Source organism: Vigna umbellata, chromosome 4 (assembly GCF_029865625.1).
Source record: "Vigna umbellata cultivar VRB3 chromosome 4, Vumbellata_1.0, whole genome shotgun sequence".
Lineage (NCBI taxonomy): Eukaryota > Viridiplantae > Streptophyta > Magnoliopsida > Fabales > Fabaceae > Vigna > Vigna umbellata.
In genome coordinates, this window is record NC_142168.1 from 41,179,829 (window position 1) to 41,202,695 (window position 22,867).

Genomic DNA, 22,867 nt, shown 5'->3' on the forward strand with positions numbered 1-22,867 from the left:
GCGACCGACCGGGAAGGTTTAGACAATACCGAGCGGATAGAAGCAAGACTAATTTGTCCGATCGGGTGTCTCAGCCTAATATGTCTGATCGGATCTATTAAGCGTAATATGTCCGGTCGGGCAGATATCTAAAACTGTGGACTGGAGACAGCCGTTGAAGGCTCATGAATGTGTAGTTAATGAGGTAACGGTCATTGTCGAATATTTAAGATGTGCATTGAAAGCCATTAAAAGGTAAATTAATGGGTAATATTCCCTGAAATCATATAAATAGCGGTCAAAGGAGAAGGTAAACTCTCGGTTCTTTGATAATTATATAGACTTGCAAAAGCCCATTCTGACTTGAGCATCGGAGTGTTTGCTGCAGGTCAACCCATTTGTGTGGAGAACAAGCGCGAGGAGAACGAAGGGAGAAGAACGGATCGGTGAAGAAGGAGTGTTTCCAGACGAAAGTATCAGGAGTTTTCCCCAGTCCCATTCAGCAGAAACAAAAAATAAATTATAAATTATTACGTGCCACATATCACATGATAGTCACAATTATAACCTAACACATGTTATGTTTTAAAACAAATTAAAAATTAAAAATTTCACGAATTTATACATGACAAAACACAATGTTAACATTAACTTCACATAAATAATCAAATTAAACTTTTTTGAAACAAATTAAAAATATAAATTGAATTAAAAAATGATAAAAGAACGAAAATAAACTAAAATAAAACAAAGACTAAATCATCCCTTAAAGTTAATTTATGATGATGTCTGAATAAGAGCAGTTGGTGGATCCAAAAGTGGCTATAAATACTCCGCAGGCCACTCCATTTCATTCGCGCCTTCTTTCTTTCTCTGCTTCTCCCGAAACGAAGAGAGAACTGGTCAATAACCACAAGCAAATAAGGGTACAACACCTTCTTCTCCTTCTCTCACTCTCATTCGTTCATCCACCTTCACCTTTTCCCCTTTCACCCATTCACTCCCCTTATTAAATTTACCACTCTCACTTCCTCTCTTCACAACAACCTTTTCTCTCTACACATTCCTCTAACTACACTTTTTACATTTCTACTAACACTACTCTTACTATTCCTTTTTCCTCATTCTCCATACCGGTAATTTTCCATGCTTTTACTATTTCTTCTTCTAATGTGTAGATCTAAATGTGGATCTCAATTTGTTATCTTTTTTTAAACAATTCAATTGCATACAACGTGATCTTCCATGAAATTCAACACCTCCTTGTGATTAGTGAATTGAGTTTGTTTACCAATCCAATGCTATTTTATTCCTGGTGGTTGGATGTAATATGAATCATGGAAGTTGAATTTCGCACCTAATCTACACCTATTGGTGACAAGTAAATGGTCAAGGTTGTGAGTAGTTGTGGAAAGTTATGGACAAGACCATGTTATTAACTTAAAATGTGTATGCATTCAAGGCGCGATTTTAATCCATGATTTTAGTCATGTGTATGTGAATGCATCGTGTTGAGTATTTAGTATAGAGATGAGACTCGTGTGAGATAATATTTTCTGATACGTGGGCGACTGAATATTTGGTTTGTAATTTGATAATTTATTTGATTTGGTTTGCAGAACAATGGCATCCCATATTGTTGGATACCCTCGCATGGGTCCCAAGAGAGAGCTGAAGTTTGCTCTAGAGTCATTCTGGGACGGGAAGAGCAGTGCAGAGGATTTGCAGAAGGTGGCTTCTGATCTCAGAGCATCCATCTGGAAACAAATGACTGATGCTGGGATTAAGTACATCCCCAGCAACACTTTCTCATACTATGATCAGGTGCTCGATACCACTGCCATGCTTGGCGCCGTTCCAGCCAGATATGGGTGGACTGGCGGCGAGATTGGGTTTGATACCTTCTTTTCCATGGCCAGAGGAAATGCCTCTGTGCCGGCCATGGAGATGACCAAGTGGTTTGACACCAACTAGTAAGTGGTGGCTCAGGTTTTTGTTGTATTGATTGTAATTTATGATGCAGAGATGGTAATGATTTGTTTACTGATCTCATTTGTGTGACCATTGATCCAGCCACTTTATTGTCCCTGAATTGGGACCTGATATGAATTTTACTTATGCTTCTCACAAGGCCGTGAATGAGTACAAGGAGGCCAAGGCGGTATGCATCTGTAGCCATACTCTGCTTATTTGCAAACTTTAAGTTAGCTAAAAAGAGCTCAGTTAAGTTGAGCAGCATTGGCATAGAAAATTGCGTATTGTTCATTAGGAAAAGTTCTGGGGATATTTGTTGTTCTGTGTGGGGGTCATTATGATGTTTTTGAGTGGCTATTATTCATATCGACATTTTCATTGAATGTTTATTTTCTCTTCCAGCTTGGAGTAGATACAGTTCCAGTCCTCGTCGGCCCTGTAACATACTTGGCTCTCTCCAAACCTGCCAAGGGTGTTGATAAATCCTTTTGTACTCTTTCTCTCCTCCCAAAAATCCTTGCTGTCTATAAGTAAGAATTTAAATTGTGTACAGTGCAGTTTTAGAATTTGGGCTTCATGCTTATATTTGTGTTAATTCTCAATCTTGCTTATGACTAAAATCTCAGGGAAGTTGTGTCTGATCTTAAAGCTGCTGGTGCTTCATGGATTCAATTTGATGAACCTATCCTTGTCTTGGACCTTGAGTCTCAAAAGTTGCAAGCAATTTCTACGGCATACGCAGAACTTGAATCTGCTTTATCTGGCTTAAATGTTCTCATTGAGACCTACTTCGCTGACGTTACTGCCGAGGCATACCAGACTCTCACATCTCTTAATGTAGCCACGGCATTTGGATTTGATTTAGTCCGTGGAACTAAGACCCTTGATCTAATCAAGGGTGGATTTCCCAGTGGAAAGTACTTGTTTGCTGGAGTGGTTGATGGAAGAAACATCTGGGCTAATAATCTTGCTACTTCACTGGATACATTGAATAGTCTTGAGGGGATTGTGGGCAAAGGTACTTGTTGTACTTCATGAAAAAAATTGGGAGATTTCTTCTTCTGTTGACGCAGTCACTTGATTCGTTTATATACTAAACTATAATGCAGATAAACTTGTTGTGTCCACCTCCTGCTCACTTCTTCACACGGCTGTTGATCTTGTTAATGAGACCAAGTTGGATAATGAGATCAAATCATGGCTGGCTTTTGCGGCCCAAAAAATTGTTGAAGTAAATGCATTGGCTAAGGCGTTGGCTGGTCAAAAGGATGAGGTAAACTCCGTTCCTTTTATTTTACAATAGCATAGCATTATCACTGACATAAAATTAAGAAATTTGAGGGAAAGTACGATAGTCCCATAATAACAATAGCATGTATGACGAAATTAGCCAACTATTTTGTTAGCAAGTCAGCAGTGACAGCAAATATATTCATATTCATATATTTTTTTTCCTCTGTTTGACTATATTGTTCACTGAATTACTTTCTTTATCTTCTCATTTCAGGCCTTTTTCTCTTCTAATGCTTCTGCTCAGGCTTCAAGAAAGTCCTCTCCAAGAGTGACTAATGAGGCCGTTCAGAAGGCTGTGAGTTCTAATTTCTATGGTTTTCTGATCAACTTCGTTGAGCAGGATTTGTTATGAAATTTATTCTCTTGTTATTCATGACATCTTTTATTTTCTTCACAGGCTGCTGCATTGAAGGGTTCTGATCATCGCCGCGCCACAAATGTCAGCACTAGATTGGATGCTCAACAAAAGAAGCTCAACCTTCCAATCCTCCCAACTACCACCATCGGATCCTTCCCTCAGACTGTTGAACTGAGGAAGGTGCGTCGGGAATACAAGGCTGGCAAGTAAGATAGGCAAAGAGTCAATAGATTGGCTTGTTTTCCTTTCCATGTGTCTTTTTCTGACTATTTTGTTTTTCTTGCTTTCAGGATCTCCGAGGAGGAGTATGTTAATGCAATTAAAGAGGAAATCCGCAAAGTTGTTGAACTCCAAGAGCAGCTTGATATTGATGTCCTGGTACACGGGGAGCCTGAGGTCAGCTTTCATCCTCACATAACTAAATATTCAGTCTGGAATAGCAAATAAGAGCGATCCATTACACTCAAACATCTTTATAGATCTTCATCCACCTCTTTCATTTTGAAGAGCAACATAATCTTGACAAATGGTTAGCCTTTAATTGCAGAGGAATGATATGGTGGAGTACTTTGGTGAGCAGTTATCAGGCTTTGCCTTCACCGTTAACGGGTGGGTGCAATCTTATGGATCTCGTTGTGTGAAGCCACCAATCATCTATGGTGATGTGAGTCGCCCCAAGGCAATGACCGTCTTCTGGTCATACACTGCTCAGAGCATGACCAAACGCCCGATGAAGGGAATGCTAACTGGCCCTGTCACTATTCTCAACTGGTCCTTTGTTCGAAATGATCAGCCTAGGTACAAACTCGAGACCCATTGAAAACAACAATACCGCAATCAGAACTAACCCTGTTACTATTTCTAACATAGTGTTAATTAAACTATCTACAGGTCTGAGACCACCTACCAGATTGCTTTAGCTATCAAGGACGAAGTAGAAGATCTTGAAAAGGCTGGTATTACTGTTATCCAAATCGATGAGGCTGCTTTGAGAGAGGGCTTACCATTGAGAAAGTCAGAGCAAGCTAACTACTTGGACTGGGCTGTTCATGGTTTCAGAATCACCAATGTTGGTGTGAAGGATACAACTCAGGTACTTCTGGACTACAATCAATGGGTTAGAACGAATTTACTTTTCATCTGGGTTTACACAAAAGACTAATGAACTTGCACACAATGTGTGTATTCTTGACAATTGACAGATTCACACCCACATGTGCTACTCTAACTTCAATGATATCATCCATTCAATCATTGATATGGATGCTGATGTGATCACCATCGAGAACTCTCGCTCTGATGAAAAGCTCTTGTCAGTGTTCCGCGAAGGAGTCAAGTATGGAGCTGGAATTGGCCCTGGAGTGTACGACATTCACTCTCCAAGAATACCACCAACTGAAGAAATTGCTGATAGGATCAACAAGATGCTTGCAGTGCTTGAGCGAAACATTTTATGGGTCAACCCTGACTGTGGTCTCAAGACACGTAAGTACGCCGAGGTGAATCCAGCTCTCACAAACATGGTTGCTGCCACAAAACTCATCCGTAACCAGCTTGCCAAGTGAATGGTGGCACCAAAGTAGAATTTCAGCAATCATCGTGATTCTGCTGGATGCACGGAGAAAAGAACATTTGCTTTTTTGGTTGTTGCAATAACTGAGTGTTGAATATTTAGCGGCTTAGTACACTCTTCCCTGCTTTTCTGTATTCTTGTGGCATTGCCTCTGTTTACGTTGATATGCAGTTGCAATATTCTATTTTTTTTCTTCATACATTAATACAATTTTTCCCTTTGTGTAATGCGCTATTGGCCACCTAATATCCACGAAACAGAGTAACAATTTACCAATATTTTTAAAACCGACCAGTCATTAAACCACAAAGAACCTGTTAAAGATTTATTGTTTCAATACCACTAAAAAATAAATAATTTCAATTGAAGTAAAAAATAAATAAACTGGGATAAAACTAAAGGACCATGCTAACAATTCTTTTTAATAATTTTTTATAATAGATTCTGTTTTATTGGTTCGTATATTTAAAATAAATCAATCACATACTATCACACAAGCAGTTATAAAAAAATTATTAAAAAAAAAATTGTTAAAAAAACTTTTTCCAAAACTAAAAGAAGAAAAGCCAACATTACCATATGCATGGCTATGCTGTACAAAATTAAATATGACAATGCATAAAATGGATAAAAAAAAGAGAAGAAGAAATAATTGTTAATAGATATAAGAAGAATGAAAATTGAATTTTGTTGCCATGACTTAATAACAAGTTCACAACTCTTTCAGAATATATTTTTTTTTTCTAAAATAACTTGTATTACTCAATGATTAGGTCCACACGTATTTTACACGAGTGACATGAATACCTGAGTCAGAAAGTTATATTTCATAACATAAATCTATTTCCTGGATCAAAATTATAAGTACAATTTTTGTTCTTTATTTTATTTTATAAATATTTATATGTTTAATTATAAATACAATCTATTTTCTGAGCAATCCATAAAATCCTTAATTCCCAATCTTTAAAAATCCACAAACAAAACATTTTCCTTTTACTGAGTAAAATATTGGATGCTTCCAACGCATGAAGTGTTGAAGGTGTCATTTTTTCATCGCCCTGTGATGCATTTTATCAAGAATATATCTTTAAATTTGGTCTAGTGTAGGTTCGGCTATATTCCACATGAGGTAGGGTAAAAAAATTCACCCGACTAAAAAATTCACTTAAAAAAATATCTATAGGATCAAAATGCTATATATACTCTAATTATATATAGATAAAACAACAAATAAATATCAATTAATATTAACTTTATCATACACATACATACATGAAATTTTAAGAATAACATACATAAAATTTTAAAAGAATTTTGTCATTCTTAATCTTATAACTATTAATGTGTTAATGAATTATTATTTAATGTAATTTTTTTTATTTAGTATTTAGTTTATAAAATTTTATGTTATATTGTATTTATTTTCTATGTATTAGTTAATAATTTAAGTGGTTTTTTTTTACGTAATAGTTAATATTTTGTTATGAAATATTTTTATTTGTTAATTTTTAAAATTTTGATTTAATTTATAAGATGTTTATATTAGGTAAATTTTAATTAAATTTTAAAAGTTTTTATTAATTTTGTAATTGTTATTTTTAAATTTGAATATTGTAATGTTTATTGTAGGTCTTATTTCATTATATAAGATGAATAACTACACGTTTCTCGATTCTCAAATAAATTCTGCTTTTATGTCGAAATTTTCTTCTTTTCTAGATGAAGTTGGTGAGGGTGATTACACCAATAAGTTTTCCACTAATCAAATCTTCCCATCACGCGTCGATTTAATTGAATGGGTTCGAAAGATTGCATTCGACCTTGGATTTGTTGTCGTGATTATAAGATCTGACACAACAACTGATGAAGCTGGAAGAAAGACATTCATTGTGTTAGGATGTGAAAGGAGTGAGAAGTATAAAAAGTATAAGGCAGATGTTTAGCCTAGTTTATCTGGCACAAGAAAATGTGAGTGTCTGTTTAGGTTAAGGGGTAAACCTAAAGGACTCGGTTGGGTGTTAAAAGTTATGTGCGACTATCACAACCATGAATTAGTAGAGACTTTGGTTGGTCATCCTTTTGCGGGGAGGTTAAATGCTGCTGAACAGTCAATTCTTGTTGACATGACTAAGAGTCAAGTTAAGCCCTCAAATATTCTATTGACTCTTAAGGAACACAATGAAGATAACGTGACGACGATAAAGCAAATATATAACGCGAGATACATTTTCAAACGATCTTTGAGAGGGTCAAGAACGAAAATGCAGTAGTTGATGTTGTTGTTAGATAGAGACAAATACATCCAGAGAAGTAGATGTTTGGACGATTCAGACGTAGTTAGTGACCTGTTTTGGACACATCCCGATTTAGTGCAGCATCCTGATCACACGCCTCATACCACCCTGAAATGAATATAAAAAAAAATTAAATTCACTATGTATGAAAAATTGATATAATACACAATCACACTTAGCTTCATTACATACCAACAATCCAGATTCAGGAGACCGTCTACGACAAACTGGGGGCACAAGATGTCATCCAGAAGGTGTCGCCTCATGCGCGGTGCAAGACTAGGTCGATCATCGTCGTCAGTTGGAGTGATGTACGGGTGGGACACTCGTCTAAACCACAGTAGGTATCCATCAACATACGCAGAGGGCTCATGAGCCTTAGCAACACCACTAATGGCATGCTCTACATACCTCAGCCAATTTAGATCAATCGTAGGAATGTCTGGTATCAGAAGACTCTCAGGCGAACGTGGTATGATCTGCTGAAAACCAAACTGACGCAACACACGTTCAGGCAAATGTCGGTGAATCATGTCACCTAGTCGGATCCATCCTGAAAACATACATATGGCCATAAATGGATAGGTACGTTTGTGCGAAATGTATGGATGCTAGATGAGCGCATCATAAGTGAGCCCATCCATATATGTCCGCCCCTTCGTATGACTCCAACCCTGCCTCAGAGGTATATATCGTGAAGCCCGTGGATCGAGGTATGTGTACCTATCCGAGACTCGCCTCCTTCCCATGCCAGAAAGGTGCTCATATATCCAACTCTACAAAAAACATTACTTAAATTGTTTTATACATTCCTAAAATATATTACAAAAATTTTGTAAAACTAAAATGTACCTGTAGAAGAGTGGAATATCCAGCTATTTGTCTGACACCAGTGAAGCTAGCATCTCCTATCTGCTCATAAGTATGTGCTAGTATAGCTGCTCCCCAGGCATATCTCACATAGGCATTCAAGTCTCGCAACAGAAGGAGGTACGAGACCCGAATCAATGTCCCACTCTTATTAGTAAAAATTGTGCATCCAAGCAAATGCAACAAGTAGGCCCGAGCAGCGCACTCCCAAAGCTCCTGCTCAATGCACTCCTGGTAGACCTCGCGGAGCCAGCTTAGCCTAACTTTCGGACCGCGTGACTACTTCATCTTGGCTGAAGCTTTGGCGCGGTCGACGCCAAACATGTCCATAAGATGAGATCTAGCCTCATCGTATTCTAAGTCCTCCACGTCACAAAATTGTCCCATGATAGGTAGGTGGAGCAGGTTGTGAACGTCATCTAATGTGACGCTCATCTCACCTATCGGGAGGTGGAAAATATTCGTCTCTAGGTGCCACCTCTTTGCAAGGGAAACGATCAATCCATGATCGACATACTCGTATGATAGGTTGACTATGGAAGCCAACCCCGACATAAAGATATAAGGCTCAATAGCCTCATGATACATTCTAAAATGTTTTAATTTTTTTACCATGGGATATCACTTTGATCTTCCCTCAATCCTACATAAAAACACAAAATTATATAACAAAAATAAATAAACCATTAATCAACAATTAAATTGTTTTAGGTTTATGACTAACCTGGCCTTGCCATATGGCAAATGCAACATACTGGGTATAATGTGTAAGCATGGAGGTGTCACGTGGACCTCCTGGAAATCCATCATCTTAAATTTCATCTTCATCTTCATCTTCTTCCTCACTATAGTCATCCTGCTGTTGAACATCCTCTTGCTCAACAAAATCGTCCTGAGCATGTTCTTGCTGTATAAACTCCTTTGCTCCTCATGATCATGCTCATGAATGACGTCCACACGATATTCTTCTACGCGTCTTCTACGAGCAGATGTCGTAGGTCGTCTCCTTTCATCATGAGATGAAAATGATGGTTCACCACGAGAAGATGAAGCCTCATCAGGATAAGATGATGCACCTCTAGTTCTAACCATTTCTATTAACCAATTATATTATTAACATATTATATAGAACAAAAATAAATAATTATATAATAATAAATATTGAAACAAATAATAAGAAATCAAAAAATTAAAAATTAATAATAAAATCATAAATAAATAAATAAAAATTATCAAACAAAAATAAAATATTAAAGAAATAAATAAAATAACAAAAAAATTACTTAAATAATATGTACGACAATAAAATTTACAAATAATAATAATTATTTAATTGAATAAATTATTTAATAAAAAATCTAAATTCAAAAACAAAAAAATAAAAATATTGAATAAAAACAATTTCAAACAAATTTAACAAACAAAAAAAATATTCAAAATTTATTCCGAAAATATATTACATTTCATTTAACATTTAAACCTAACAAAAAAAATTAAAAATTTTACAAACAAAACAAAAAATTCTTAAAATAAAATATACTAACTTAATAACCAAATAACACATTCCAGGACCGAAACCGTACAACCCTAAATCGAAAAATATAGTCGCAAATCGAACTGTGGTTGGCCTTAGCCGCAGTTCGAACTGCAGAAAACCCAGATTCGCACTTCCAAATGCGCCAGCGGCCATGCACCTCCAAAAACTAATCACAGATCCACCTGCGGTTATTGTCTCACGCATATCCAAGTACGACGAAACCAAATCCGCACTTCTAAGTGCGGGGGCCATTAACCGCAGTTCCATGTGCGGTTTGGCTTGCAACTCCTTCGCCCAAATCAAAGCATATATAAAACATGCAGATCAACCAAACACAAACATCCTATCATTTTTCCCCACCTGCATATATAAAATAATTAACTTGGACGTTGATGTACGAGAAGAAGACACCCTGCAACCACGACACCAACACGAGTGAAGAAACAACCAACACGAGTGAAGAAACGAGGGACGAGAGCTAACTACGGCACCAACACAAAAAACAGTGAGCAAAAAACTGAACAGGGGGAAGGAAGACCACTCAACACATTCAAAAAATTGTGAAAAAGGAGGGAGGAAGGCATAACCATAGAGAGGAGAAAGAAGAAAGACTCAAGGGTAGGGTTTCACATGAGATGCGGCAGAGAGGAGAAAGAAGCAGGGGTGTAGGGTTTAAAGTGAGATGGGGCTAAGGAAAACTATCAATTTTATGAGTGGATGAGTCAACATTTTTAGAAAATCAAAATATGCTCATTGACATAACAAAAGTAGAGTTAGGAGTACAGTTGGAATTAAAACAAAATTAGGAGGTGCAAGATGAACTTGGTGAGGTGCAGGGAGAATCACTCCATATAATTTCCAATCTTTTATTAATTTTTTTTTACTTTTTTTTTCTTTCAATCTAACTTAGCAATGCAATAATTATTAACCCATCTGTATCTTTCCTTAACTTCAATTCTTTCACCCACTTTAATATTATAACTAATTTTAAAATAGAGTAGTTTATTAATATTTTAAAATAGAGTAGTTTAAATCTAATTCACTAAGAATCTGACCCACCTAAGTTCAATTTGTGTTCACTAATTTACCTAATTTTTTAATAAATATTTTTTGTTTGGTTAGTCATTTTACAAAATATTGAAATGAAAGCTACAAAGAAATGATTTTTGTATGAAATAATTAGACAATATGAAAAATTCATAAATCTATATTTAGTAACTCAATTTTTATGAGGAAACAAATTTGAATCATTACGAAATTATTAACATTTTCTTTGAAAAAATTTTGTGTGAATGAAATCATATGTTTGATTGACCATAAATATAATTTAAGGCCTGGCCTTTTTCTTTTATTTGATTTGAATTTGAAAACTTTTGTTATTTTTTTTAATAAAAAAAAATTTGCTAATAAGTAAGTTGGATTAAGTTGACTCATGAAGTTGTGAATCCATTGAAACCAAATCTAAATAGTTCCTTTTGACAACTTAATTATTACTAGTAAATTTAACACTAATGTATCTGTTTCAATTTGAAAATACAGTTTAATAGAAAAAAAAGAAGAAAGATTGTCATAGTAAGATGTGTTGTCACATTGCCCTTGAGGTCATCTTATTATAAAGATTAATCATACTACCACACAATAACCAAGACTACACTCATAGTTATGCACTACAATTTGTATAATGTGTAATAATCATCTTTTTAATTCTTGTATTATTTCTGTTTCAAAACTATTAATGTCATATATTACAGTTACTCATACATTATGTCGATTTATATATTGTTATTGCATTTTTATGACACTAGCAATGTGTTGATGGTAAAGGAAGATTTCTTATTTTATTAATATATAACAATATTTCTATGAAAATCTAAAGGAAATTTTCTCAACTACATTCTTATTTTATTTATAATAATTTTCAAGTTTTATCAACAAAAATACAATGGCTAGTACAAAGTTCAACTGTAATTGATCATATTTTAAACTACTATTTTCCATTTGTAACAATGTTATACTTTCTAATGTCTTTTTTAAATATTAAAAACAAATTATTTCAAATTTTAACGATAAATAATTCCAGTGTAATATATTTTTTCATTTTTTTAAATGTTTCATTAAAGTTTTTCATAATAATTTATATAAAAATTATTAATAATAACAATTTACGCAACGCACTTAATATTTATTTCTTAGAAATATCTTTATTTTATTATTTAATTTAATTTTGTTATTCTCATTATTTAAAAGTCTATTATTTTTGGTCAGCAGAAATTTAAAAATCTATTTAATTTATTTAAATTCTACATTTTCTATTTATAAAATAAAAAAATAAAATTTCACTATTTTTCAATGTCAACATCGACCATATTCTTGGAAATCTATGTCAGCATATCTAGTTGCCTAAAGAATATTGACAAAGGCTTATTTATGTAATTTTCTATAAAACGAAGGTTCAATAAGGAAAATAAAATCCAGTAAGCAAACCGTAACGACAGGGTTCGGTTTCGGTCCGTTTCGTATATCATTCATTACAGTGATACTATGCAGGGGGGAAACTTGTGAAGAACGTTGAAGGCGAAAGAGGAACGAACGGAGCGAGCAATGTACAAAACGAAGGTGCAAGAGCTGTGCCAGCGACGGTCGTGGCCCTTGCCCACCTACGACACCACCAGAGAAGGTCCCGATCACGATCCTCGCTTCACCTCCACCGTCACCGTTAACGGCGTGTCCTTCCAAACCTCTGCCCCCACGCGCAACTCCAAAAGCGCCCAAAACGACGCCGCTATGCTCGCCTTCCTCCACTTCTCCCCGCCGTCATCGTCACCGTCGCCCTCACCGTCGCCGCCGTCTCCCTCTTTTCCCCAACACACTCTCTCCCTTCCCGCTCTCTCTTCTTTCCCTCAGCCTTCGCTTTGCAACTCGTCTTCTGGTACCTTCCCCCCTTTGTTCACGTGTTATTATTGTGCTTCTAGCACGTGCGCATTTATTTATTTATTTATTTTTTTTTTTGCATTTGGTGATGATTGTCTTGAATGTGATTTCCATGACAGGGTATGTAATTTTTTTTCTGGTAAGACGGAAATTGCATGTTAAGTAATAAAATAATGTTGTTGAGTATTGGTGGAGGAAGGAGTTGAGGTGCAGAGTTTGTCATTCACTTTTATTGGGGGCTGTTATTTGTAGATGGGCTTTTACTACAAGATATTATTTTCTATTACATGATTTCGAACAGTTTTATCATGAGTCTGTTTTTCGTTACTGAATCAAAATTAAAGCTTTCTTGGTCGTGCTCACGAAAATGTTTTCAGTTTCAGCTTTTGTTTCTAATGTTAAAATACTAGAATGTTATTCCTTTTTTTTTTTTAAAAGAAAAAGCGTTAGAATGAGTACCGGAAACAAAAGAATGCATAAATTTATGAACACTTAGTCATGTTTATATGTTGAAATTGGTGTGTTGTTTTGGTTGTTTATTGGGGGTTTGGAGGAAGCTGCGTGGATATGCTGTCATGAATTGCTGCTGTGTCGTCGAGGAATTTGTTATGAGATTTTGTTTTGATTACTTGAAAAAGAATACTTGAACCGTAAACTGATTCTACTTTTTCTAATAGTGTGTTTGGTTTTACGTTTCAGATGTGATTTCATACTATTCGGATGTGATGATCTTTTATGTTTTGGGTGTGATGACATGGATGTGATTTTTATAAGCTAAAAATTAATGTGCCCACATCTTAAATCCTTTGTGAACAAGTTTCAAAACACCCAAATTATAGGTAATCTCTTAACTAAGTGGTCTACGCATGGAACTCTTGTGATGCCACTTTAGTATGGAATAAAACATGTTGTTGGGAGGGGAACCCCTATGTGTGCTCAAAATCTTTAACAGGTATTTGTTATTGTTTCTGGCGATGAATAATTCTTACCAGTACCAAGCTTACCCAAAAAAGAACTGGATGGACTATATTCATAATTCTTGATTTCTGTTAGACTACATTCAGGATTACAAATTTTAAAGATTCATTTTATTTTGTATTGGACGAATAGGTGCACCTGATCCCAGATCTGTTGTTGATGATGTACATCTTCACTCAAATGGATTGCTGCAACTGAAATTGGAAGAAGTGTGCCAAACATCTCAAATCAGTAACCCTCTACCGGCTGTTAGAGATACAATAACAGTGGAAAATCAAAAAAGTGATATGATTTCTCTTTATCTTCTATTTGTTTGATCAAATTGATATTTATTGGTTATTATGCTTATGTGTTATAGTTAGTTCTAGTTTAGTACTGTAAAATTCTTTCTTTTGTTAGAGAGAGAAATAGAGAGAGAGAGTTCTTTTGGTGTGAGGTGTGCAGGGGAGATTGAATTAGTTTTAATATGATTTGATTGATCTTAAAATCAGATGCAGTTTTTCCTCTTACTAGTCAATTTCACAGAAAAAATATTTGTGGCTCTTGAAATCAGGAACAAATGTATTCTGTAGTTATTAGCGTTTATAGGTGCGTACATTCTGATATAGGAAACCTAAATACCCTCCAATCATGTATATTAATTACTACTACCCGATATAAACGTGTTTCTGTGGTACATTCAAACACATAATTTTAGCATTACTTTTAGCTGTTCTTTCTCTCTCTCAACATGGGATCATGGTCATTTACAGAACCATTGTTGAACCCACCTGCATTTGCCACAATTAATGCTGGAAGTCCTGGACATGAGGAGGAGTTTTAACAAGCTTCCTTAGTTGCACCATAGCCTTCGTTAGTTGTGGCCACTTTTGGAGTTGCTTAAAGAGTGGTGGTTTAGTCCCATATCAACCAATGATGAGGCCAAACCAGTGTATATAAGTAGAAGACAACTCTAATTGCATGGAAAAAACTCTTCCCACATGTGAATAAAATTAGTGTGGTTGGAATGAATTTATTTTGTTTGCACCTTCTTCTATGGGGAGTGAATTATTTTGTTGTAACAACCTTGAAGCAGCTTCAATTTGAAGAGTGGTGTTTAAAATCAGGAACAAACATGTTCTATATTTATTAACAGTTTATGGCACATAAAATCTGATTTAGGAGAAAGTCAATTTCCTCTATTGTGCGTATTAATTACCATGAGCCTGTATTAAATATCCTGTATAAAACAGTGATTGTTGCAGCCAAAATACACTATGCAATGCAGTTGTATTAGAAACTAAAAGGCTGGCTTTGGTTTTGTATTTTGTTTTCCAAATTATTTGGACATGGATTGTAGGGCAACGCTAGTGTCCAGTTGTTTTTTTTTTTCATATTATAAACCATGTGTGTTATTTTTAGTTGGACATGTATTGATGCATATTGAACATGAGTTGTCTACACTAAACACAATTGATCCTTATCCCACTAGTTTAGGTTGGCTACACATATTAACTTAGGCATAGTGAGAAATAAAAGTATGGAGAAAGTTGGTAGTATCAAATAAATGACACTTTAATTGAATTACGTGTAACTTTTTGACGTTTAATTTTGTCATAGACATGTTACATTTGTACAAGAACCAGCTGCAAAGCTTTGTTCAAAAGAAAAATCTAGGTCTTCCAGTATATTCTTCCGAGTTTGAGGGTCCTCCTCATGCCACACGTTTCAAGTGCAAAGTCACTATTGATGGACATACATATGGAGGTGACAAATTCTATTCTACATTGAAGGATGCTGAGCATGCAGCCGCTGGAGCTGCTTTAATGTCATTATTACCAGGCGGAGTTGAAGAGGCTAGTCTCAATCACTTGTAACTAATTATATAACTTATTCTATAATATTCAACTTCTTAAATGCTTTCTTTTGGTGCTGCTTATATTCTTATGATTGTCTAAAAAATTCAGGGTCATACTGGATTATACAAAAATCTTTTACAAGAATTGACTCAAAAGGAAGGATTCCGATTACCCATTTATAGCACAAATATAAATGGTGAAGCTCATATGCCATTATTTGTGTCACAAGTGGAGGTAGAAGGGGTGCTCTTTACTGGGCAAGAAGCTAAATCCAAGAAGCAAGCAGAGATGAGTGCAGCCAAGGTAGCTTATATGGCTTTGAAAGAACACAAAGGTATTCTTTTAATACTAGTGCTGTAGTTTCTCATTCTAACATATGTCTCGAGTTTAGGAATAATCTGCAAAATATATTAATTTATGCCATACATCAAATTGATATGATGTACAGGAACCTGGTGATAATATTTTCAGAATCCCTTGATTTATGTTATAATATTACCTTGTACAGTTTTAATTACATGATTGGGATATTTAATTACATTCCATAATTCGGATACTTAATTACATTCCATAATTTGGAGGATTAATATTCTGACAGTATATTTTATATTTATTGTACCGGATCATTGGATTAATAAAACATTTTTATGTCAAATTTTGAAATAAATTGGAAAACATAATTTCTAGGGTACCGAATGATGGATGACCTAAACGAAGGTTGTATAACCCCATTTTTTCTTTATTGGAGAGTGTTGTTTCTGAAATCAAAGACAAAGGAATTTGGCTCTTGATATTATGCATCCTGTTAGCATCCTCTAGACGGTAGAGCCCACTATCTTCCTTAGCAAGTCCAATCACCTTCCCTGCTCCTTGATCCAGTAATTGGCAGGTTGTAGGAGTAAAAAACATGAAACAGAGTGTTAGGTTTCCGATTGAGAAACCTAACTTTCTCACAATATCCAAACACCCAACAACATAGAAACAAGAAATAACAAAGGAATAGTATGAATTTCACTGTGAATGTATATACCGTAACGTGTAATGAAATACAGAAATGGGAGCCTAATCCCCCTCAACAAGGTCCAAGACCTGTTTATACAAAAGTATATGGCTAGCTGCTTTCTAACAATGAATAGAACTCTATTTATATAAGCTCTCCCATCCCGCCTTTCCTAACCGCTCTCTCATTTTCCCGCCTTTCTATCCTCTTACCTTAGATCCTATCATTACACCCTGCTGCCAAAACAACCTTGTCCTCAAGGTTGGAACAATGAAGTTTGAGCCCATAACATTGTGATATGGTCTTATCATAGGAAGGGAACCCTCTAGCTACTCCCTGCAACTTACTGTCTGGAGGCTTGGGTGGTGGTCGAAATGAGAAACAAAAATTATGGGACCATACTCGTGTCTGCATTATTTCCTTGAAGGTGAGGAGCTTCTTATTCTTCCCTGGAAAATAACTTCTTATACCGTTTGGTTCTCTTCCCCCTATCTTGATACCGTTCGGCTCTCTTCCCAATGCCTTTATGCCGTTCGGCAATCTTCCCCTATCTTTATGCCGTTCGGCTTTTCTATTTCTTTCCCATGCTTTATGCTTTTCTATTTTGTGGAAATGAGTCGTTGAAACTGTACTGTGACAACCAAGCAGCCCTTCATATTGCCTCCAATCCAGTGTTTCATTAGAGAACAAAACATATAGAAATTGATTGTCATTTTATTAGAGAGAAGTTGTTGACTAAGGAACTTGTTACGGAGTTTGTCAATTCCAATGAACAACTTGGAGACATTATGACCAAATCTCTAAGGGGGCCTAGGATTCAATTTATATGTTCCAAGCTTGGTGCATATGATCTATATGCTCCAGCTTTAGGGGGAGTGTTGAAATATATTGAATTGTGTAATTGTACTGTTAGTCTTGGGCTGTTGTGTGCTGGTCTATTTGCTCCTTATATAGGGCATTTGGTGTAATAGAAAAACAACACAATGGAATAATATTTCTATCTCTATATTTTCTCTCCTAAATTTAACAACATTATTCATAGAGGATTTTTTTTTCCTACCAATTTGGTCAATCATCTACCCTCTAAAACACTAAAAGATAACAATCCCATTCAACTACTCTCCAAATTTTTTTCTGACTTTTAGGACAACAAATCATCTTGTACCTTGAGTCTTTAATACCCCACCATTTATTGACTCTTATACTTCACCATCTATTCATTCTTCTTTTCTGTCAAGCCCAAAGATAACTGGAGAACAAACTCAGTGTTATCCATCCACTACAATTATACTCACAAAGGAGATGGTCTGTTATTTCCATGAATCTGACATTAATGAAGAATAGATTATGCCAACCATTGAAGTTCAGGATCTTCCAATTGCAGCAAGGAAATGTATTTGATCATGTACTAAAAGGCCAAGGTATCCATTGTCACACTTTGTGTTTTATAACAAACTATCCAATAATCACAAAAGTTTTCTTGGTCATCTAATACGGTCACTATTCCAAAAACTATGAATGAGTCATTGGATAGACTTGAAAGAATTAATATGAAAGAAAAAATATTCTTATTTAATTTATTAATTTGAAACAATATATCAATCTCTATATTTAGAGAACTCTAAACAAATAGTAAGGATTGGAAAAATTCTATGAAGGTTGAAATGGTTGCTCTAGAAAGGAACAAAAGTTGGGAGTTGGTGGATCTACCTAAAGGAAAAAATCTTGTTGGATGCAGGTGGGTATTCACTGTTAAGTACAAGGTAGATGGAACAATAGAAAGGTATCAATCAAGGTTAGTAGCTAAGAGATAGATTCAAACATATGGGATTGATTATCTTGAAACTTTTTCATCTACTAAAAAGATAGTGTTACAATTTTATTTTCTCTAGAGTTTGTAGAAATTTGATGTCACAAATATCATTCTGCATGGTAATCTTGAGGAAGAAATTTACATGGAGGTCCCGCTTGGGTTTAAAGATGAGGAGGGAAAGGTGTGTATACTAAAGAAGGCATTCTATGGATTGAAATAGTCTTCTAGAGCATGGTTTGGTAGGTCTACTACTGTAAGGAAGACCATGGGGTACAAGAAAAGCCAAGGTGACCATACATTTTTTATTAAGAATTCATCTTCAAGGGGAGTTTCATTACTGATTGTGTATGTAGATTATATAGTTGTAACACAAAATGATCACGTAGGAATGGAAGCCTTCAAAAATTGTTGGAAAACAAAATTTGAAATTAAGGAGTTAGGTAAATTTAAATATATCTTGGGCATTGAAGTGGCTCATCCCATATTGGTATTTTCATCTCCCAACAAAAATGTGTTGGATTTATTAGTTGAAACTGGTAAATTAGAATGCAAACTAGTAGAGACACCTATTAACAGAATCACAAACTTGGTGAATTAGTTGAAGGTGTATTTGTGGATAGACATCTTGTTGAAGGCTGATTTGGAAATTGATCTACTTGTCTCACACTAGGCCCCCATTGCCTATGTTGTTAGGATTGTAAGTCAGTTCATGCATATTCCAAAGGAGACTTGTGTTAGTGCTGTTTATCACATTCTACAGTACTTGAAAGAAACTCGTGGAAAAGGACTTCTATTTACAAAGGGGGAATGTGATGATCTTAGAAGCTTACACAAAATGCTGACTGGGTAGGTTCTATAGACGACAAGGGATCTACCTCCAGATATTGCACTTTTCTTGGAGTAAATTTAGTCATTTGGAGGAGCAAGAAACAAAATGTTGTCGCTAGGTCAAGTACTAAGGAAGAGTTTAGAGATAATTTTTAGAAGACCTGAAGATTGATTGGAAGAAGCCTATGAGACTGTATAATGATAACAAGTCAGCAATAAATATTGTGCATAATCCAGTGCAACATGATAGAATTAAGCATGTTGAAGTAGACAAACACTTCATAAAGGAGAAATTGGACAATGGCACAATATGTACACCATTTGTATGCTCTTTGGAAATTGACTTGCATATGTATTGACAAAAGGACTAAGTGGTGCTACGTTTCAATCTATTATTAGCAAATTGGGAATGAATGATATCCACTCACCAAAATTGAGGGGGAGTGTCAAAATCCCATAATTTATGTTGTAGATAGTACCTTGTATAGTTTCAACTACATAATTAGGATATTCAATTGCATTTCATAATTAGGAGAATTAATAGGCTCACAGTATATTTTATGTCTATTGTACATGATCATTGATCCTGAATTATATATATAGATTATATCCATCATAAATTAGGATTTTTCTATCATCAATTCTTTGTATTCTATTTAAGAGAAAGTACTCTTGAATTATAGAGATGGATTATAACCAACAGTATTTCTGACAGCTTTCTTGAATATTCATGAATTATTAGCAAGCTCACACAAAAACTCATTCTTTCAAACAATTGAGCTCTAGAGGTACCAAAACCTATTGACAAGATTAGCCACTTACGATGTGTTCTTCCAACAAGCCCTAGGTTCAATTGCATGCACTCATCTTCTTGGTTTTTCACCTTTTTTCTATGACTGAACCTTTTGTTTAGTCTCTCTATTCCAAACATCAGCCATGCTCTTGTTCTCTGTTACCTACTTAACCATAACCCAACTCAATTCAATAAAATCAACTTATAAGGTGAGAGCTTCTCCTAGCATGGTAGTTAGATTCGAACTAGTTGAATGATATGATACAGATCATGAAGTTGACGATGTAAATAGTTTAACATATCTTTTTTTGTGCCATGTACTGCGAATAGAATCACATGATTCGGTCTAGAATCATAAAATTTGTGAAAGCTTATCTAGAGTGGTGATTTTGAGGCCAAAATCATGAAAAGGGTTGACAGGGACGATAAATCATGTCGCACTAATGGTAGTTAATTGTGCATTCATGGAAGTTAAATCATGTTCAAATCTATTTTATGTTTCACATGTCTTGATACTAGCTACATGGTTTGAGGGGCTATCAACCACATTTTTAGTTGGGAAATTGGGTCAGAATAAAACTAGTTATACTTTTTGGATTACAGTAATATCTTTCTTTTATTGCTGTTATTTTTTAATTTGAGATTAAGATTTAAGAGCATGGTATCTCCTATATCTACTTAGAAGTGTTTCTCATTGTGCTTTTTTATCTTGCTTTGTTTTTGTTCAGGCAAGTCAGATAAGAGTTCTTCATTCCCCTTTTCAAATTATGAAGGACAGGTTTCCAAGTTCTCGCCTGACCACTCTGAGTCAAATGTGGTATTTTGTCTTAAACACGATGCCAATCCAACTTCATCTGTGGGCCTTGGATTAGTCACCTCGAGTGAACATAGCACAGACACATGTAAGCCGTTAAAGCCCTTGTCATTTCTACCTCATTCCCCCTTATGAAATAGTTTTCTGGATTTCTTATCAGTTCTGTAGATTATCTACTGTCAAGTATAATACCTAATCCAGAGCACAAATGATATTATACTTAGATACTTAGATTCCAAAAATTAAGAAATAAGATTCTGATATGTATAGTTTGGAAAAACAAAAACTGCATACAATTCTCCATTAGCTGGCTGTGTAAAAGCCTTCTATGAATTCTTTGGTCATCACTCAAGTTTAAGATAGTCTAACTCCACATAAATTTTGGAAGATGACATGCACATATAAAGCTGTTACGACTTGGAAGATAATCCATACATCATAAACCACTATGAAATTCATTGGTTTGCTGTAAACCTGGTTTTGTTGTTTTAGACCAATTGAAGCTATAGGTCTGACCAAGTTTTTCCAATATGGTGCAAGTTTGATCTTGGCTTGAAGAAGTGGGACCAAGTGTTAGGCAGGATCCTGTTTGGATAAATACTGTTAAACTTTCAACTTTGAATGCCATTGGTCTCCAATATGAGACAAAGATATCTTTTCAATATTGATAATCTAATGCATTGAGAAATTGATAATCTAAAGCACACATCATACTGCAATTCATCTTGAGTTTCTGTTTTTGTTACAGTGAAGAATGTCTCTACATCTGGAAATACAAATGGCTACACCAAGGTTTCTACCTTGTCAAATGATAATTCTTCACCTTCTCTGTCTGGCAGCAGCAAAATGGTTTCTGAAACAAGTGACAAGTCTTCAACTGCAGTGTACACCACCTCCTCATGCATAAAAAAGATTGTTGTTTACTCACGCAAGACAAACGTGGAAATTGATGATGATGGAACTATGTTGCCAATTAGCGATGACAAGTGGGTTGCTTACTCATATTCTCATTGAGATAGTTGGAACTCCTGCATCATATTTTTTGTTTCTCAATGTATTTGTGTAGGATTTGACTCCCGGTAAATTTTAAAACATAAAATATGGAACTTATAACCTATCGACTAAAAGACACAGATGAGATTTTAACCTAAAGAAAGTGAAGCAGATTAGTTAATTATTCAGTCATCAACAACTAGGAATTTCTCTGCTCAGATTACAGAGAAGAACATTTAAGAATATGTAGATAACTATAGCTCTATGGGGAAATGCTAGAGACCCTTATATTTGTTCTTTTATTCCTTTTTTATTCGTAGCCGTTATATTCCTTTAATTATTACAAATGTAAATGACTAATTTTCGTTCTCTTCACGTCCTCAATTACAAATTTCAATTCTTAATTTTTTGAGAGATGTAGGTTGAATATTATCATGGACTAGTCCAACAATATCTCTTAATTACTTAATTTTTCTGGGGTCAAACATATTTTTAGTCTATAAACAGAAGTTTGTTTTCAATCCTCCATTCAAAAACATCGAGTTTTTACCGTCAAATCCATCAGTGGAAGTATTTTTACCACCAAAAAATCACATATACTTATTTTGAATTTCAAACTCCAACTCCAACCTCATTAACCCCTTTTCCCTTTGGCAAAAATTCTCTCAACCCTCACCTATTACCGTTTCATCCCTTTCAATGCTTTATCACCTTCTGAATAACGCCTATGTTGAATATTATAGTAGAAAAAAATTATTTGAACACTTTGAACGTCAAGTGCTTAAGTTTCACAACCATGAAGATGTAGTTAATCAGTTGGGTTGTTACTCAGGAAATTTGGGGAAGCTCACTATTGTTGGTTTTGGATAATGTTTTGCTTGACTGAGAGGCTCTTTTGAATAAATTAATATTTTATTTGTCATTTCAAAAAGAATTGATGATTTCAAAGTTTGCATTTCCAAGATTTAACATTGATCTTACACTTTTCTTAGACTTTG

General features: G+C 35.0%; 3 protein-coding genes across 5 annotated transcripts; 2 read left to right on the forward strand and 1 right to left on the reverse strand.

Annotated features, from left to right (window-relative positions):
* Positions 1–839: 839 nt before the first annotated feature.
* LOC124847730 (5-methyltetrahydropteroyltriglutamate--homocysteine methyltransferase-like) lies at positions 840–5,404 on the forward strand. 2 transcript variants are annotated; one of them, XM_047325285.2, is made up of 12 exons: positions 840–905; positions 1,599–1,952; positions 2,053–2,140; positions 2,356–2,483; positions 2,580–2,971; positions 3,063–3,226; positions 3,461–3,541; positions 3,644–3,810; positions 3,895–4,000; positions 4,152–4,402; positions 4,496–4,697; positions 4,807–5,404. In XM_047325285.2, exons 2-12 carry the CDS (start codon positions 1,603–1,605, stop codon positions 5,167–5,169), a joined length of 2,292 nt encoding a protein of 763 aa, XP_047181241.1. In that variant the 5' UTR covers positions 840–905; positions 1,599–1,602; the 3' UTR covers positions 5,170–5,404. The 2 variants fall into 2 exon arrangements, with proteins under 2 accessions (XP_047181241.1, XP_047181240.1); XM_047325284.2 differs by having other exon boundaries at positions 847–1,115.
* Positions 5,405–7,331: 1,927 nt separating this feature from the next.
* On the reverse strand, positions 7,332–8,230 carry LOC124847733 (uncharacterized). Its single transcript, XM_088112218.1, has 2 exons — positions 7,667–8,230; positions 7,332–7,582 (listed from the first exon to the last, which is right to left on the reverse strand). Exons 1-2 carry the CDS (start codon positions 8,047–8,049, stop codon positions 7,573–7,575), a joined length of 393 nt encoding a protein of 130 aa, XP_087968344.1. The 5' UTR covers positions 8,050–8,230; the 3' UTR covers positions 7,332–7,572.
* Positions 8,231–12,354: 4,124 nt separating this feature from the next.
* Positions 12,355–22,171, forward strand: LOC124847729 (double-stranded RNA-binding protein 1-like). Of its 2 annotated transcripts, XM_047325283.2 has the most exons (6): positions 12,359–12,810; positions 13,923–14,072; positions 15,390–15,625; positions 15,737–15,962; positions 20,791–20,964; positions 21,625–22,171. In XM_047325283.2, exons 1-6 carry the CDS (start codon positions 12,483–12,485, stop codon positions 21,888–21,890), a joined length of 1,380 nt encoding a protein of 459 aa, XP_047181239.1. In that variant the 5' UTR covers positions 12,359–12,482; the 3' UTR covers positions 21,891–22,171. The 2 variants fall into 2 exon arrangements, with proteins under 2 accessions (XP_087970087.1, XP_047181239.1); XM_088113961.1 differs by lacking the exon at positions 20,791–20,964 and having other exon boundaries at positions 12,355–12,810.
* Positions 22,172–22,867: the final 696 nt, after the last annotated feature.

Bases quoted from the DNA above. Each gene is read 5' to 3' on its own strand.
- LOC124847729 (XM_047325283.2), top strand. From the start codon at position 12,483: ATGTACAAAACGAAGGTGCAAGAGCTGTGCCAGCGACGGTCGTGGCCC. The intron at 12,811-13,922 runs GTACCTTCCCCC...TTGGACGAATAG, and splicing joins GCTTTGCAACTCGTCTTCTG to GTGCACCTGATCCCAGATCT. The intron at 15,963-20,790 runs GTATTCTTTTAA...GTTTTTGTTCAG, and splicing joins GGCTTTGAAAGAACACAAAG to GCAAGTCAGATAAGAGTTCT.
- LOC124847730 (XM_047325285.2), top strand. From the start codon at position 1,603: ATGGCATCCCATATTGTTGGATACCCTCGCATGGGTCCCAAGAGAGAG. The intron at 4,001-4,151 runs GTCAGCTTTCAT...CTTTAATTGCAG, and splicing joins TGGTACACGGGGAGCCTGAG to AGGAATGATATGGTGGAGTA. The intron at 4,698-4,806 runs GTACTTCTGGAC...GACAATTGACAG, and splicing joins GTGTGAAGGATACAACTCAG to ATTCACACCCACATGTGCTA.
- LOC124847733 (XM_088112218.1), bottom strand. From the start codon at position 8,049: ATGGCCATATGTATGTTTTCAGGATGGATCCGACTAGGTGACATGATT.